Below are 16,319 nucleotides of genomic sequence, written 5' to 3'. Positions count from 1 at the left end.
CCTAGGATATTGTGGTCTGTCAATACTTACTGTATTTTAAAATGGCTGTAATGCTTGTAATAATCATAGCATTTTTTTTATTTTTTTTCTGTAAACCCTCTAACTTCCAAAGTTAACCAAACCTGTGAAAATACACTTGAAGACCTTATTCAATCGTTTGCCACTCAACAGCCAAAAGTCCATGAAAACGATGTAGAAAGTAAAAGTGAGGAATCTCTACTAAACACGATGGACACCGATATAACTGCACACAATCCCGTTACAGAGGAGTTGTCTCTAAATGATCTCTATAAAGGGGAAGATGATGCTGATGCTACAGCAAGTCCTGTTTCTGAAGGGTTAAGAAAGCGCAATGTCTAAGTATGACATGAAAGACTATGTACTGTATTTCTCTGCCTGTTTTCTTTCAGGTTTGTTTTATATGTCTTTTATTTCTCACTTGCTAAGTTATTCACATGCTTTATGAATTGGTGCAATAAAGGGCAAGTGGTTTGTTTTCAATGTCTTAGCTAAAAAAAAAAAAAAAAAAAAGTCAAGACTGTCCGCCTTTCATCTTATTACTGTCAGGAAATGCTTTCACAGAATGTACAGTAAGCAAATGTTTAGTACTTTTGTGTACTGCACATTGTTTTAATAGCTACGGGTAATAAATCTTTCAAGCCTGACTTGGTAAGTTGGTATTTAAAGTGAATGTAGCAAAAGTGCCTTGGGTTCCAAGAAACACCCTGCCTTCTAATTATTATTATAATTATTATTATTCAGGATTTATATAGCGCCAACAGTTTGCGCAGCGCTTTCCAACAGACAGCTTGGATCATAGATGACTGTCCAATGTATCTACTTATTGGCCCATCATGACAAGTATCCTCACTAGTCTTGTTTTCCTGGTGCCTACTTCTGCCCACAGGCCCAGTGCATAGCTATAAAAAGTTAACACCCACACAACACTAGTTTCAAACCGTTGTTAGCTAGCCATCGCAGCTATACCTGGTTCCTTAGAAACAAACAATGGTAGAAGGCTCCAGTGCACAATCGCCTTTTGGTTCCTAAAGTTAATACTAAGACCCCATTATATGGCTGGGCTGCTACTACCAAAAGTAATTGCTGTACATTCCTCTAGCAGCATCTGGACATTGTGGGCACCTTGTGCAGAGATGTTGGCCAACCCGACAGGCAGGAGAGCCGATCGGGTTCTATTATAGTGCGTTCTTTCAGTACTAAGGATGGGCTTAGTAGTCCTCACTAGGGGTGCTCATCTTCACTAGTCTCACAATTCAATTACGATTATCCTGTCTTCGATTTGATTCCATGATGCATCATAATTAATGCCTGTGGTTTTTATTCAAAAATGCAAGCAGTCAGAAAAACTAAACTCTTTGCTTTTAGTGCAATATTCTATTTTGGGAGGGTAATTGTAACTATCCCAAAAGAGGGATACAAGTTGTTCTCTGTAATGATTTGAAAATAAAGGGGCATTCTTTACATCTAGAGGAAAAACAGAAAGGCTTTTTTGCCATGAGACCTGTGAAAATGTGGAATAGACTGACTCTCATAAACGAGTTCTGGGCAGCTTTGTAGACTGTTCTTAAACAAAGACCTGAAATGTATTCCTGTCGTAAATGCACAAAATATCGCCGTGGCCAAAAGTTTTGCGAATTACACAAATATTAATTTTGACAAAGTCTGCTGCTTCAGTTTTTATGATGGCAATTTTCATATACTCCACAATGTTTATGAAGAGTGATCAGATGAATTGCAAAAAGTCCCTCTTTACTATGAAAATTAACTTAATCCCATAAAAAAAAAAAAGATCTCCAATGCATTTGTGAAGAAGGCATCACGAAGCCCAGGAAAGTCCAGCAAGCGCCAGGACCATCTCCTACAGTTGATTCAGCTATGGGATTGGGACACCACTAATGCAGATCTTGCTCAGGAATGGCAGCAAGCAGGTGTAAGTGCATCTGCATGCACAGTGAGACTTTTGAAAGAAGGCCTGGTGTCAAATAGGGCAGCAGAGCCACTTCTTTCCCGGAAAAACATCAGGGACAGACTGATATTCATCAAAAGATACAGGTATTGGACTGCTGTTGACTGGGGTAAAGTCATTTTCTCTGATGAATTCCCTTTCCGGTTGTTTGGGGCATCCGAGAAAAAAAACCTTGTCTGGAGAAGAAAAGGTGAACAATACCATCAGTCCTGTGTCATGCCAATAGTAAAGCATCCTGAGACCATTCATGTGTGGGGTTGCTTCTTAGCCAAGGGAGTGGGCTCACTCACAATGTTAACTATGAACACAGCCATGCATAAAGAATCGTACAAAAACATCCTCCGACAGCAACTTCTCCCAACAATCCATGAACAGTTTGGTGATGAACAATGCCTTTTCCAGCATGGTTGAGCATCTTGCCATAAGGCAAAAGTGATAACTAAGTGGCTTGGGGAACAAAAACGCTGACATTTTGGGGCCATGGCCAGGAAACTTTCCAGACCTTAATCCCATTGAGAACTTGTGGTCTGTCCTCAAGAGGTGGGTGAACAAAACAGATTCTGACAAACTCCAAGCATTGATTATGCAACGGGCTGCCATCAGTCAAGATGTTGCAGAGGTGTTGGAATAAAAAAAGCGGGTCAACATTCCAAACAAATTTTTTTTCTCACAATTAGAGCTTTCTTTTGGTAGTATTTAATCACCGCTGGGTTTTTTCTTTTTTGCGATATAAGCGACAAAAGAGCGAAAATTTTGAAAAAAAAAACACTTTTTTTAGTTTCTATTGTAAAATTTTGCAAATAAGTAATTTTTATTCATAAATTTGGGCCAAAATTTATACTGCTACATATTTTTGGTAAAAAATAACTCAAATTAGTGGATATTATTTAGTCTGTGTGAAAGTTATAGAGTCTACAAGTTAGGGTGCAAATCACTGAAAATTTATCACATCTGATTACACGTGATGTGCTGAAGGCAAATCTCATTTCTTGAGACACTAACAATGAAGAAAAGTACAAATACCCCCCAAATGACCCCTTTTTGGAAATTAGACAGTCCAAGGTATTTAGTAAGAGGCATGGAGAGTTTTTTGAAGTTGTAATTTTTTCCCACAATTCTTGGGAAAATTAAGACTTTTTAATTTTTTTTTACACAAACTTATTATATTGACAGGTTATTTCTTGAACACAGCATGCGCATACTTGTAACAACACCCAAAAATACATTCTGCTACTCCTCCTGAGTATGGCGATACCACATGTGTGAAACTTTTACACAGCCTGGTTACATACAGAGGCCTAACATCCAAGTAGCACCTCCAGGCATTCTAGGAGCAAAATTGCACATATCATTTCATGACGATCTATCTCCCTTTTGAAGGCCCTGGAGCACCAGGACAATGGAAATGACCCCATTTTGGAAAGCAAACACCCCAACGTATAATCTATGAGGCATAGAGTCTTTTGAACGGTTCATTTTTTTTTCCAGAAGTCTTCGGAAAACATGGGAAAAATGTGAAACTGCATTTTTTTTTTACAGAAAGTTGTACATTTAGAAGATATTTTCAACACATAGCATGTACATAGCAAAAATGACACCCTAAAATACATTCTGTTTAACGATACCACATGTGTGACACTTTTACACAGCCTGGCCACATACAGAGGCCTAACATCCAAATAGCACCTCCAGTCGTTCTAGGAGCATAAATTACACATAATTTCCTGACTACCGATCACATTTTTGAAGGGCCTTCATATTTCTAACACATAACATGTACTTACCAAATAAAAGATTACCTGTGGTTTTAGTAGTGCAGTGGTCCACAGAAGAGCGCATCGGTCCAGGCAGCAGGCAGGGATGTGGTCAGCAACAGCAAAAGCAATCGTCCAGGCAGCAGGCAGGAATACTGTCCATAGTTAGTTCAAGCAGAGATACTGTCAGCACAACCAAAGCACTGGTCCAGGTAGGCAGAAATACTGTCTATAGTCAGTAGAGGCAGCAGGCCGAGATATGGTCAACACAGCCAAAGTATTGGTCCAGGCAGCAGAAAGAAACACAGTCCATAAAGTCCTGGGTCATTACAGGCAGTGATCTGGTCAGCACAGCCAAAGTATTGGTCCAGGCAGCAGGAAGGGCCATCAAGCTTGGGGCGGGGTAGAGGCTTCTCCCACCCAAATCTCTTTGAAGCCTCCAGGCAACCAGACCCTGTTCTGGGAACACAGAAAACCAAAAACTGATTTTCTCTACTCAGAACGCTATTCTGTAGCCTCTCACATATGTGAGACCCCTGTGTACTGAAGTAGAAGGGCAAAAGATCAGTCCAAGTGGTAGGCAAAAACATGGTTGATTTAACAGGGCGAGGTTGGTTCGTGTGGAAGTCAGAAACGTGGTTAAAATGGCAGGCAAAGGCATCGTCGGTAAACAGGCTGAGGTTGGTGCATGTGGAACTGAGAAACATGGCTAAAACGTCAGGCAAAGACATTGTCGGTAAACAGGCCAGGGCCAGTTAACATGGAAAGTAGAAACATGGTGGCAGGCAAATGATGCACACGGGTAATTGAAATGGGGAAATGGCAGTCTGGAACTAATATCTGATGGATGTGTGATAATTTTTGAAGCAATCACCGATACACAGGCAGGTTGGGAGGGACATTGAGGACAATAAAAAACTTGTATTTCTTATAGCACCTCCACTTGAGCATACACGACATCTCTTTTGGCGTCTTCTTCCGTATTCTGCGGGGGGAATGCTACAGGGAAAATGTTGCTCATGAAGTCGACTCACACTATCAGAGCGAATGCTTCGTGGGGTGGGTCCTTGCTGGTAAATAAGGGCAGTGATGTTTTCAATATATTTGAGGCAGGGGGGGGGGGCAACAGGGCAATTGCCCCCTCCGAGAATATGGCACTGACATGATTGTCACACTGGTGTCACTTTCAGGCTGCAGCAGTGAAGCCTCTGCCCGAGTCTCTCTCTCATCAGCGGCACAGAGAGAGAGACTAGTGGGTAATTACGCGGTGCCGTCACGGACCAGGAGGAGCCTGAAGGTGGGTGGAGCTGTGCCGTTGGCTTGGCAACCCTGTCCCTGCACTCGTTGCTAGCGCCTGGGCCGCCTGGCGTCTAGCAACGAGTGATGTCATTGAGTCAGTCACGTCGGACTTGGAGTCTCAGACTCAGAGCCGACGTGACGGTGAGAGATGTTGCCTGGAGTGGAGGAGCCTGCCTAAGTGTATCTGTCTTTCAAGGGCTGATTCTGTTGTTGCTGCAGTCTGACACTGTGTGTCAGAGACCAGCAATCTTCCTCCTCCGCGCCATCCCTGAGTGCACTGGCCCCTCCCACCAGCAGCACCGCCTCCATCTTGTCCATACAGTCACTCACACTGACTGCAGGACTCCGCCCCTGGTGAGTGTTGGCTCCACCCACCTCCTCCTTCCATCTTGTCCACCTTGCAGTCTGGAGAGCGACATGGATACAAGAAGAAGGCTGTGGACACTGACAGTGAAATTAATGGATCCTACCAACTGGACTCAATTGCTCCTGCATGGGAGCCCCTCCCCCACCAGAGCACCAAATTATTTGACTAAAAGTGAGTTAAAAAAAAAAAAGAATGTATTGTGTCAAGTCATATCGCAAAATACATGTGTGCCATTATGTATGAAAAAAATGCTTTTAGTATTAACTTGTTCAATCTTAACCACTTCAGCTCCGGAACCTTTTACCCCCCTTATGACAAGGCCATTTTTTTACGATACTGTGTTGCATTGCTTTACCTGACTGACAATTGCGCGGTCGTGCGATTTTGTAACCCAAGTAAAATTGACGTTGTTTTTTCCCACAAATAGAGCTTTCTTTTGGTGGTATTTGATCACATCTGTGTTTTTTTATTTTGTGCAATATAAATAGAAAAAGAGCGACGATTTTGAAAAAAAAAGCAATATTTTTAGCTTTTTGCTCTAAAAAAAAGTCTTCATCAGTTTAGGCCGATCTGTATTCTGCTACATATGTTTAGTAAACGAACATTGCCTGTCTGTACGATACGTTAAATACAGTTCTGTAAGCAACACATTATTTTCTGGTAGTGCCCCTCCCGAGACTAGACTCTGGATCCGCCTTTGATTTGAGGTAGGTGATGGGTTGGTTTTCGGGTGATTTTTGATAGCAGACAAATGAATTGAACATAGCCATATGAAACAGATGAAATGCCACTTTTTTAAACCAATAATTGGACTTGCGGGTTGACAAATATGGTTGCAGCATCTGATCACAGGGGCCACGTCTTCTCTGAACTTCCACCAAGGTGCCATTGTGAATGGTAGTCATCTTGTGAACATCCTTCTTGAGAGCTTCATGTCGGGCTCCCCGCTGCTCTCATCATCCGACATGGTAAGGATGTTATATGCTCCTCAGCTGTGTAAACTCTTTGGGACATGATGGTAGTTCTTTTGGCAGGCCTGTGTGACAGAACTGGTGGTGCTGCTGACAGCTCACTGATGGCGGGGCTGTGTTATGGTACTGACAGGTCACTGACGGCCTGTGTGATGGTACTTATGGCGGGACTGTGCAACGGTAGTGATGTCGGACCTGTGTGACAGATGGGCTGTCAGATCCAGATGATGCCGATGTCGGTACTGATATCGGTACTGTTAGTGGTACTGATGGTGGCCTGTATGACAGATGGGCTGTCAGATCCAGATGGTACTGATGGCGGTACCAATGGCGGCCATTGTGACAGATGGGCTGTCAGATACAGATGGTACCGGTGGCTGTGCTGATGGCAGGCTGTGACAGATCCAGATGGGCTGTGACAGGTTCTCTTTAGGCGATGCGTTGTGTCCGAGGGACAAGCATCATCCCCGATCGCCGTGGTGCGCGGCCCAGGGGGCGTGCAATAGCGGTGCATCCTGAAAGACGTCATATGACGTGAGGTCAGGATTTTCAAACCACTTTGCAGCCGTCATTTTGTAATAGGCGGCCGGCAAGTGGTTAAAGGGGTTGTAAACCCTCAGCGTTTTTCACCTTAATGTATTCTATGCATTAAGGTGAAAAACCTTCTTTAGTGCAGCAGTGCCCCCGAGGCCCCCTTATACTTACTTGAGCCCCATAATTCCCGCAATGGGAAGAAGCACACCAGCTGCCATTGGCTTCTGCTGCTGTCAATCAAATACAATGACGCAGGTGCCGGAGGGGGGAGCAGAGTCCTGCTGCATCAACAGACGCAGCAGCAGCAGCAGGACACGGGAGCTTGCCCGCATGGGTGTCTCGTAGGAGAGCGCTTCTCCGATGGCACACTCAAGAAGAGGAGGAGCCATGAGCGCAGCTGAGGGATCCCAGAAGAGGGGAATCAGGGGCCACTCTGTGCAAAACCAACTGCACAGCGGAGGTAAGTATGACATGTTTGTTTTTAAAAACCTGAACCTTTACGACTCCTTTAATAGCCATATTTGACTATGGAAATTTTATTACATTTCTTGACCCTGCTAAACAAGATGAAAAGAGGATCTGTTTTCCTGAACTCATTAGAGACCAGATAACACCTTCTAACATGGTGTGGTAAAAAGTTCCTCCCGCCTGCAAGCTGGATCAGGGGAGAAGGTAGGAAGCACTATGGTCTGGGAGCAATAATAAAGACCATGTTGCTAAAAGAAAAAAAAAAACTGCATTAGTCTTCACACATTTCTGTCCTGAAAAGTCTACAAGGCTCCCTGATGTATAAAGCCCAGTAGTGATTACATAGCACCAAAAGAATGCTCTGTGTGTAAAAAAAAATAGGATATTTATACTCACCATAAAATCCTTTTCTCTGAAGTTCACTGACTGACACCGCTCCAATAATCTTGACCATAGGGTTGTTACGCCACCTTCAGGAGAGGACTAGGCAGAACATGTTATACATGTGAAAAAACAGAACTTTACAGTTCTGCCCAAGGGTCGGTCCCTCCAGTAACATCCCCTCACCCTGCCTCCTGCAGCTCAGTACGTCAACAAGCAGTATAATATAAACCAATAGGAGGGGAGGGTGCTGTGTCAGTCAGTGGACTTCAGAGAAAAGGATTTTACGGTGAGTACAAAAATCCTATTTTCTCTTTTGTTCACTGATTTGACACAGCTCCATTAATCTTGACAATAGGGACGTGTCATAACGCGGGGTGGGAAGAGCATAAAAAAAAACATCCACAACCAGAAGTGCTCCCTAACAGGGGAGTCACCACCTTATCTAGCCGCATCAGAACTTGCGGTCAACAATGCAACAGTGCATTAAACTCAAAAGTAACTGTATTTTCTTTAACCTCCCTGGCGGTATGATTCAGTCTGGACTCAGGTGCTGAAAGCGGTACAATTATTTTGCATGGAAATTTGGAGTCTTATATTGTAGTCCTGTAATTCTTAGGAATAACTCACTTAAATATGTTCAAACCAGAGTCTAGCAGACATCCCGGGTATGATAAAGTTTATAATATAATAAAGAATAATAAAAAATATTCAATAATGTAATCAAATCCTAAAACACTGAAAAAGGGACACTTTTTGGTTGCTATGGACAATCTCCAAATTCCAGGCAGAAAAAAACAGTATTTATAATATAAAAGTGCATGCAGGGCACTGCACAGACCACTAGGGACAAAGGGGGTGTGTAATTTTGTAATACAGTACTGTAATCTGTAAGATTACAGTGCTGTGTGTGTTTTGTGTACTTTTACTTTTTTGAATTTGCCACCGTTCTCCGCTCCCGTGCGTCGTAATGCCCCAGGGAATGGAGCTCGGCGGCATTCGGCACTGAATCGAGCGGAGGACAGCTCAATCACACAGCGCGGAGGACATCGCTGGATCCAGGGGACAAGGTAAGTAACTCTCCCTGTGTCCTCCCTGCATCCAGCGAAGCGATCCCGAGTCTGGCTCCTATCAGTAAAATCCTAACCCGAACCAGACTCGGGATTACCGCTAGGGGGGTTAAACAGAAAAAAGAGTGAAGAATTGCAACATTACACGGCCGCCTGCAAAACTTTGCAGTCAAAGCAGGCATCAGACGATGCGCTTACATCCACTTTGTAGAATTTGGTAAAAGTATGAACGGACGACCAAGTCGCCGCCTAACGCACATGAGCAACTGACACCAAATGTCGGAAGCCCAAGAGGTTCCAATTGCCCTGGCGGAATGGGCCGTGACAGGAAAGGGGGGCACCTGCCCCTTCAAGGCATAGGCATATACCACAATCTCTCTGATCCACCTAGAAACGGTGGCTGACAAGGCCACCATACCTTTCTTCAGACCAGCTACTGAAATGAATAGAGTCTGACTTCCGAAAGGGAGCCGTGGCAGACAAATACACCCTTAGGGCCCTGACCATGTCCAGGGAATAAAGGGTGACCTCTTTAGGATGTGTCGGTTTAGGACACAGAGATGGTAACACGTCTTCATTGATGTGAAACGCTGAAACCACCTTCGGCAGAAAAAAAAGGTTGCAAACGCAACACCATCTTATCCTTATGGATAACCAGATAGGGCGACTTGCAAGACAAGGTCGCCAGTTGCGAAACCCTCCTGGCCGAAGAAATGGCCACTAGGATGACCACTTTCTGAGAAAGTCAACAAAGGAATTTTCTGGATGTTCTCCAACGGCGGTTTCTGAAGGGGAACGCACCGGAGGGACTACACTCTGGACCGCTTGAATAAAAGTGCTCACTAAAGAGTGAGACGTCCTGGGTCGTTGGAAAAAAAAACTGCCAAGGCTGATATTTGTCCCTCAATGGTGCTTAAGACCAATTTCTGGTCTACTCCTTGCTGTAGAAACAACATGATCCTGGAAACGGAATAGGTGCGCAGACGCCATCCTTTCTCTTCACACATGGAGATGTAGGCCTTCCAGGTACGATGGCATATCTTCTGAGAAGATTTCCGTGCTCTCAACATAGTTGAGTCAGACAGGCCCCGGTTCCTTAGCACCTGGCTCTCAACAGCCATGTCGTCAAAACCAGCGATGGTAAAGCAGGATGGAGAATCGGATATTGACACAGAAGGTCCTCTCGCAACGGTAGTTGCCAGGGAGTGTCCGCAACCAGGTATACTAGGTCAGTGTGCCAGGGACGCTCGAGGCCAATTGGGACAATCAGTATTACTGGAATCCCCTCGGCCTCCACTCTGCGGAGCAGACGTGGTAGTAGCTTTTAGTGGAGGAAAGGCATAGATCAGTCTGTACTGATCCCATGGAGCCACCAGCGGGACTGACGCGTCTGCCCAAGGATCTCTTGTCCTGGATACGAATCTCGGCACCTTCCGATTGAAACGGGAGCCCAGAAGATCCACTTTTGGTTGCCCCACTGCAGGCACAGTAGCCTGAACACCTCCGGATGCAACACCCATTCTCCTGGGTCCAGCATCTGGCGACTTAGGCAGTCCACCTGCCAGTTTTCTACTCCCGGGATGTAAATGGCCGACAAGGCCGGTACATGTCGCTCTGTCCACTGAAGGATGTGAGCAACCTTCCGTGCTTCAGCCGAGCTTCTTGTTTCTCCATGATGGTTGATATATGCCACCGCCTTGGCATTATCTGACTGGATCCTGATCGGACGCCCTCGTAATCTCATCGACCATGTAGAGAGGCATAGCCTGATCGCTCGGAGTTCGAGCACATTGATCAGCAACTTGGAACGACTTCCCAGACCGAAGTGCCGGGGACCTCAGCCACCAGAGCAGGGAATCCCTGACTGACTGGCTCACCCAAATTTGCAGATCCAGGCATAACGGAGACTTGCCCATTTTGTCAATATTTGCTTCTGCAAGACTCTGGTGTGAAACTGGGCGTATGGTACCGCCTCGATGGAGGCCACCATGAGGCCCAGAACTCGCATGGAGAAGCACAGCGACAACCCCTGCGGTTCATCAATAGTTTTACTGCGGCTCTGAGAGTCTGCAGTTTGTCTGAAGGGAGAAATCTCTCGCTTCCATGGAGTCCAGCAGTAGCCTAGGTACTCCAAGCAAGAGTCGGTATGATCACCAACTTTTTATAGGTTCAACAGCCACTAAAACTCCTGCAGAGTTTGCATGCTGATCACCACATCCTCCTTTCATTCTGAGGTGGAAGCTGCTCTCAGAACGAGATCGTCCAGGTAACTTACGATTGTGATCCCTCGTTGTCACAACAACGCCAAAACAGGAGCCAATTCCTTGATAAAGACTCGGGGTGCTGGAACCAAGCCAAAAGGGAGAGCCACAAACTGGTGGGCTTCCCCAACTGCAAATTGCAGAACCCTCTGATGCCTGAGGCATATGGGTATGTGCAGGTATGCACCCTGGATGTCCAAAGATGCCAGGGAGTCCACTTGCTGGAGTGCAGCGACTACTGAGTGAACTGATTCCATTTGGAACCTCTGTACTTTAACAAAGCAATTGAGGCTTTTAGGTCCAAGATTGGACGTACCCCTTCCTTTTTTGGGGACTTCAAACAGATTGGAGTAGAATCCCTGGAACATTTCCGAGCTCGGAACAGACATTATCACCCTGCGGCTTAGCAGGTCCCATACTGCCCCCAATAGAGCCTGCCAGCGAGCCAGGAGAAAGGGTATGCTGGAGGGGAATAATCTCTTTGGTGGCCAAGAGAGGAACTCTATCTTGTAGCCAGAGGAAATCAGTTTGCAGACCCATTGGTCAGATAGCCGAGAGGCCCACCAGGCTGCAAACTCCCGAAGGTGACCCCCCCCACCCGTATGATGGGCGGGGACAAACCTTCATGCGGTAGCACTTTTGCTCGCAGTTCCAGGGACGCTTTTGTCCCTCAGAGGTAGTCCTGTCAGACAGAGCATTTAGCCGAAGTCCCAGATGGACGAAAAAGACTCTTTTGAATGGAAATGAGGGCCCTTGACTACGGCGTGGCTCCTTAGTCTTCCTGGCCTGTGGGAGCAAGGTACTCTTCCCACCTGTGACATTCTTAAAAATGTCATCCAACGAGGCTCCAAAGAGTCGTTCACCAAGGAAGGGTAGATCCGTCAAGGCTTTCTTAGATGCCTGGGCCGCAGACCAGCATTTCAGCCAAATCAGGCGCCTCAGCACCACTGCTGACACTAAAGCCCTGGATAGCAGAGGAAGCGTATCCAGAGCCGCGTCACAAACGTACTTAAGGCCGAGCACTAACTGGTCTGCTAGTTCCACGCAGACGGGAGTAGCCTGCTGCTCCTCCAATTCGTGGTGCAAAAGTTTTGCCCATTCAGTAAGTGTCTGCAACACAAGTGCTGTGGCCAGTACTGGTCGTATTGCTGACCCCACCACCGTAAACAAGGAACGGGCCACTGCCTGCCCGTGGAGTCCTTAAACACAGGAGTCCCCTCTACCGGGATCGTGGTTACTTTATTTAACCTGGATACTGGGGGGTCCACGACCGGAGGAGCTGACCATTATTTAAGAAGGCTCTCCACAAACGGGTAACGCGCCGCCATGCTTTTTGGGACCGAAAAGGTCCGTTGCGGTCACCCCCATTCCTTGTATATGAACTTTAGGGCTGAAATGATTAATCGATATTATCGATAATAATCGATAATGAAAATTGTTGTCAACGATTTTCCTTATCGCTTAGTTGGTCCGCACCATGCGATCCTAAGGCCGCGGCTTCGGCCTAGCTCCGGAGCTGCCGGCCATCTTGGTACACCCGGAGGCGGCGAACTGACGTCACCCCCATCACGTTGTTCAGCCTGTGTCAGCCCAAGTGAAGGAATTCTGGAGGAGTCACACTGGATGCCTTGCCTTCCCTCATTCAAAACTTCTTTTATGCAGGTACCACTACATTTATTACCTAATATAACCTAATAACTAACTACTATCTATTAGATAGTAGTTAGTTATTATCTAATCCTATCTAAGCCTTTCCACTTGCTCAGCACAGCCACATTGTTGATTTAAATAAAAGGTACAACACTATCTCTCCCCCCCAATAAAATGCAGCTTATTACAAGCATAAAAACAGCATATCACTGACGATTTGCGCCAATAGGCATCCCGGGACTCATCACGGCGGTCTGTTTGGAGGAACTTTGATCAGTGGTGAGCTTGGCGCAAATTATCAATGATATGCGGACTATGTTTTTATGCTGGTAATAAGCTGCATTTTTTTGGGGGGAGATAGTGTTATACCTTTTATTTAAATAAAAAATGTGGCTGTGGGGGGCAGGGATAGTGTTAATTTTTTTGCTGATCCAAAAATTGATCCGATCCGTGACTCTGATCCGAGGAACGATCGGATCCGTAAGTTTTTTGATCCGTTGCACCCCTAGTCCGCACCTTCCCCCCTGCCGGTCCGTTAGAATCCCGTGTATCCTCCCGTGTCCTACGCATGCACCACGTCCATGAGCACGCAGCTACGCCTGCTTGCATTCTCCCCCAGCTGACGTCCCGCCAGCAATGCGCATGCGCTGCCTTCGGCTCCTCCTCCCCCCCTCTACCCAGCAGCCTTCCGATAGACCCGCCGCAGAGCGCAGGCGCGGCAAGCCCTCGCCGGGCCGCTTACCAGCGCTGCCGTGATTGCAGGTTGTGCTCTGCACATGCGTGCATCCATCTCCCGGCTTCAGGGTGCCCTTCGCTCCATTTAGAGGAGTCGGCCGAGTCACGTGTGGCGGGTCCGGACTGAGACTCCACCCCGGCACACCGAGAGGAGCCGCTATCACCGTGAAGGGGTGAGAAAACCCGAGACACCGGAGGGGAGGAGGGGAGCACTGAGAGGAGGTGGGGCAGTGACACCAATATGAGAGGGGAGGAATGTGTCATCTATAGGGGGGGGGGGACACGTGTGCGTGTGCGTCCCCTTTTTCAGTTATTTTTTTATCTGATTAATCGAAAAAATAATCGGCCAATTAATCGATTATGAAAATAATCATTAGTTGCAGCCCTAATGAACTTATCTAAATAAGTCAGATACGGAAACACCTTAGGTGTATGGGCTGGCTTACGGGACCCAAAAGGGACCTCTACTTCAGCAGAACCTGCTGTATCCTGAATCTTCAGGGTATCACACACAGCTGTGATAAGTGCTCCAACTAGCACTTTTCTTGTGCAGACCCGGAGGGGGACTCATCCTCACTGTCCGATCGGTCCTGGTCAGCGTCATCTGAAGCAACTGAGCAGGGGCCACCAGTCACAGCGGGGCCCGAGTCTGCGTCAGCACTCTCCCAGAAGACGGGGGGCAGGGGCCACTTTTTACCAACTTTGTACCCGCACACCGCCTCCACGCTGGCAACAAATGTATTACGGACCGCTGACAAAGCATCCAGAGGCACTGCACTGTTTGCAGACGAGCCGGCTGCAATTGCAGAGAGTTCAGGGCAAGAAACATCAGTTTCTGAAGCCATGCTGACCCACTCTGTCTGCCATCCTTGGGGACTTAGGACAGGTGCACAGTCCCACCCTCATAGCTGCTGCAGACTGAGGGGCCCCCCCCGCAGGACTCACCACCCATACCGAGTTCTGCGCTGCTCAGCTACAAGTGCCTGCATCCTGTGTCAGCTCCCAGGTGTCCTGAGTGAGAAACCGCGCTGTTCTGAGCAGCAGGGACCAGCGCTGAGCATAAAAACTGAGCTGGGCTACAACAAAATGGCTGCCCAGTATAAGGGACATAATCACAGGGAAAATGGCCGCCAAACTACAGCAAAATGGCTCCTGACCATGCTTTCCACTTAGGCACACCAAACATGGCTGACAAACAACTGTACACAGGGAAAAGGCAGCGAAAATGGTGGCAGAACAGCGCTATGGCAATCAGCGTATGCAGACCTCCAGGGACACAGCCACCCAGCACAGCCCCCCATCCAGGTGAGAGGCCCCCGGGGGAACCCCTGGCTATAGGCACGCACACACACCGCTCAGTAGCCAATCATGCAGCATCCCCCACGGGGGGAGGGAAAATAGGGACAGGGAGAGAAGAGAGGGACCCCCAAATCGACCTCCCAGGAAATGCCCAGCTGCTCAACCCCGCCGAGGCAGGGAGAGCTGTACTTAATATCAAGACGGGCTGGGGACATCCCATCACAGACCCACTCCCGAAGAGTACAGGGTGGCTGCTGGCCACGGCCCACTGTGACACAGACAGCAGTAGCCCCTTCATATGTGTGCCCTGGAGCATTGTGCTCACTGGCCGCCCCTGGAGCCTGAGGGGCATGTTGTGGCCGACCCAGCACATAGCTATGGTCTGGAAACGCTTGATGGCCAGGCTGGGGAGACTACAAGGATCTAGATTATCTAGCCTGTCACCCAGCCGGCTGTTGATAGTAGATCACAGGATCCAAAAATATTGCGCAAAAGGCAAACTTCTTCAAAAAAAAAAATCCCAGGACCAATGGTCCCACAGGATTCCTAGGTCCATTTCCTTCACTAGGCAGAAAAAAACTGAGCTCCAGGAGGCAGGATGAGGGGATGTTACTGGAGGGACCGCCCTCTGGGCGGAACTGTAAAGTTCTGTTTTTTTAAATGTATAACATGTTCTGCCTAGTCCTCTCCTGAAGGTGGCATAACAACCCTGTGGTCAAGATTAATGGAGCTGTGTCAGCCCGTGAACAAAAGAGAAATGAGAATTTAATTTGGGTACAGCATTGCAAGACTGCGCAATTGTTGTTCAAAGTGTGACAGCGCTAAAAGCTGAAAATTGGCCTGGTCAGGAAGGGGGTTTAAGGGCCCAGTAGGCAAGTGGTTAATAAAAAAAAAAGTCTAAAAGGGTCAAAGTTTCAAAAAGACCCATAGGCCTGTTTCACACGTATGCATTTTTAGTGCTTTTTGCAGATTTGCACTACAGAATGTTTTATAGGAAACCACGTTGAATGGACTGTAGTGCAAATCTGCAAAATGCACAGATGTGAATCAGGCCTTAGTAATCTAATCCTTCTGAACTACTCAAAGGGTCCCATTTGGAAAACCTCTAGGCACTGGCCTAGGTCTGGCTCATATCTGGAAAAAAAAATGGACTCTAATGCATCATTAGTGTCCAGATTTTTTTCTAAAATATATTTAGGCTGCTACTTGCCTCTTTAGGCCCATTTCAAACATACAGACTTTTGAATGAAAAACGGACATCAATGCATTCCAATGGAAAAACAAATGACAACGGATGGTCATCTATTTCCATCTGATTCCGTCAACATCGTTTTTTTTGAACAGTTGAAAGCCCTTGTTGTGGCAGAGAAACACAGGAGACCAGTATATACAGCGAGGGGGCAGTCTGCACAGATAGGCTCCCTCACTTGCCTACGCTGTCACTCTCAGCCTCTAAATCTAATTGTCTGCTTTTTTTATCCCCCTCACATTCTTCAGTGCAGAGAGATAATGAAGAGATACCACATATCTCTTGGTTCCTAGA

The 16,319-nt window shown here is 46.8% G+C and overlaps 1 protein-coding gene across 1 annotated transcript in view; it reads left to right on the top strand.

Moving 5' to 3' along the window:
* The window catches only part of CCDC107 (coiled-coil domain containing 107), a 45,943-nt gene extending 45,278 nt beyond the window's left edge, over window positions 1-665 (top strand). The window contains exon 6 of the mRNA XM_077474270.1: window positions 113-665. Coding sequence (XP_077330396.1) covers window positions 113-360 — 248 coding nt within the window. The 3' untranslated portion in view covers window positions 361-665. The remainder of the gene's footprint in view (window positions 1-112) is intronic.
* Window positions 666-16,319: the final 15,654 nt, after the last annotated feature.

The sequence above is a fragment of the Lithobates pipiens genome, unplaced genomic scaffold, assembly GCF_037356315.1.
Source record: "Lithobates pipiens isolate NorthernLeopardFrog02 unplaced genomic scaffold, aLitPip1_a1.2 Scaffold_8, whole genome shotgun sequence".
NCBI lineage: Eukaryota > Metazoa > Chordata > Amphibia > Anura > Ranidae > Lithobates > Lithobates pipiens.
Note: the sequence above shows the minus strand (reverse complement) of the source record. Positions and strands in the feature narration are given on the sequence as shown.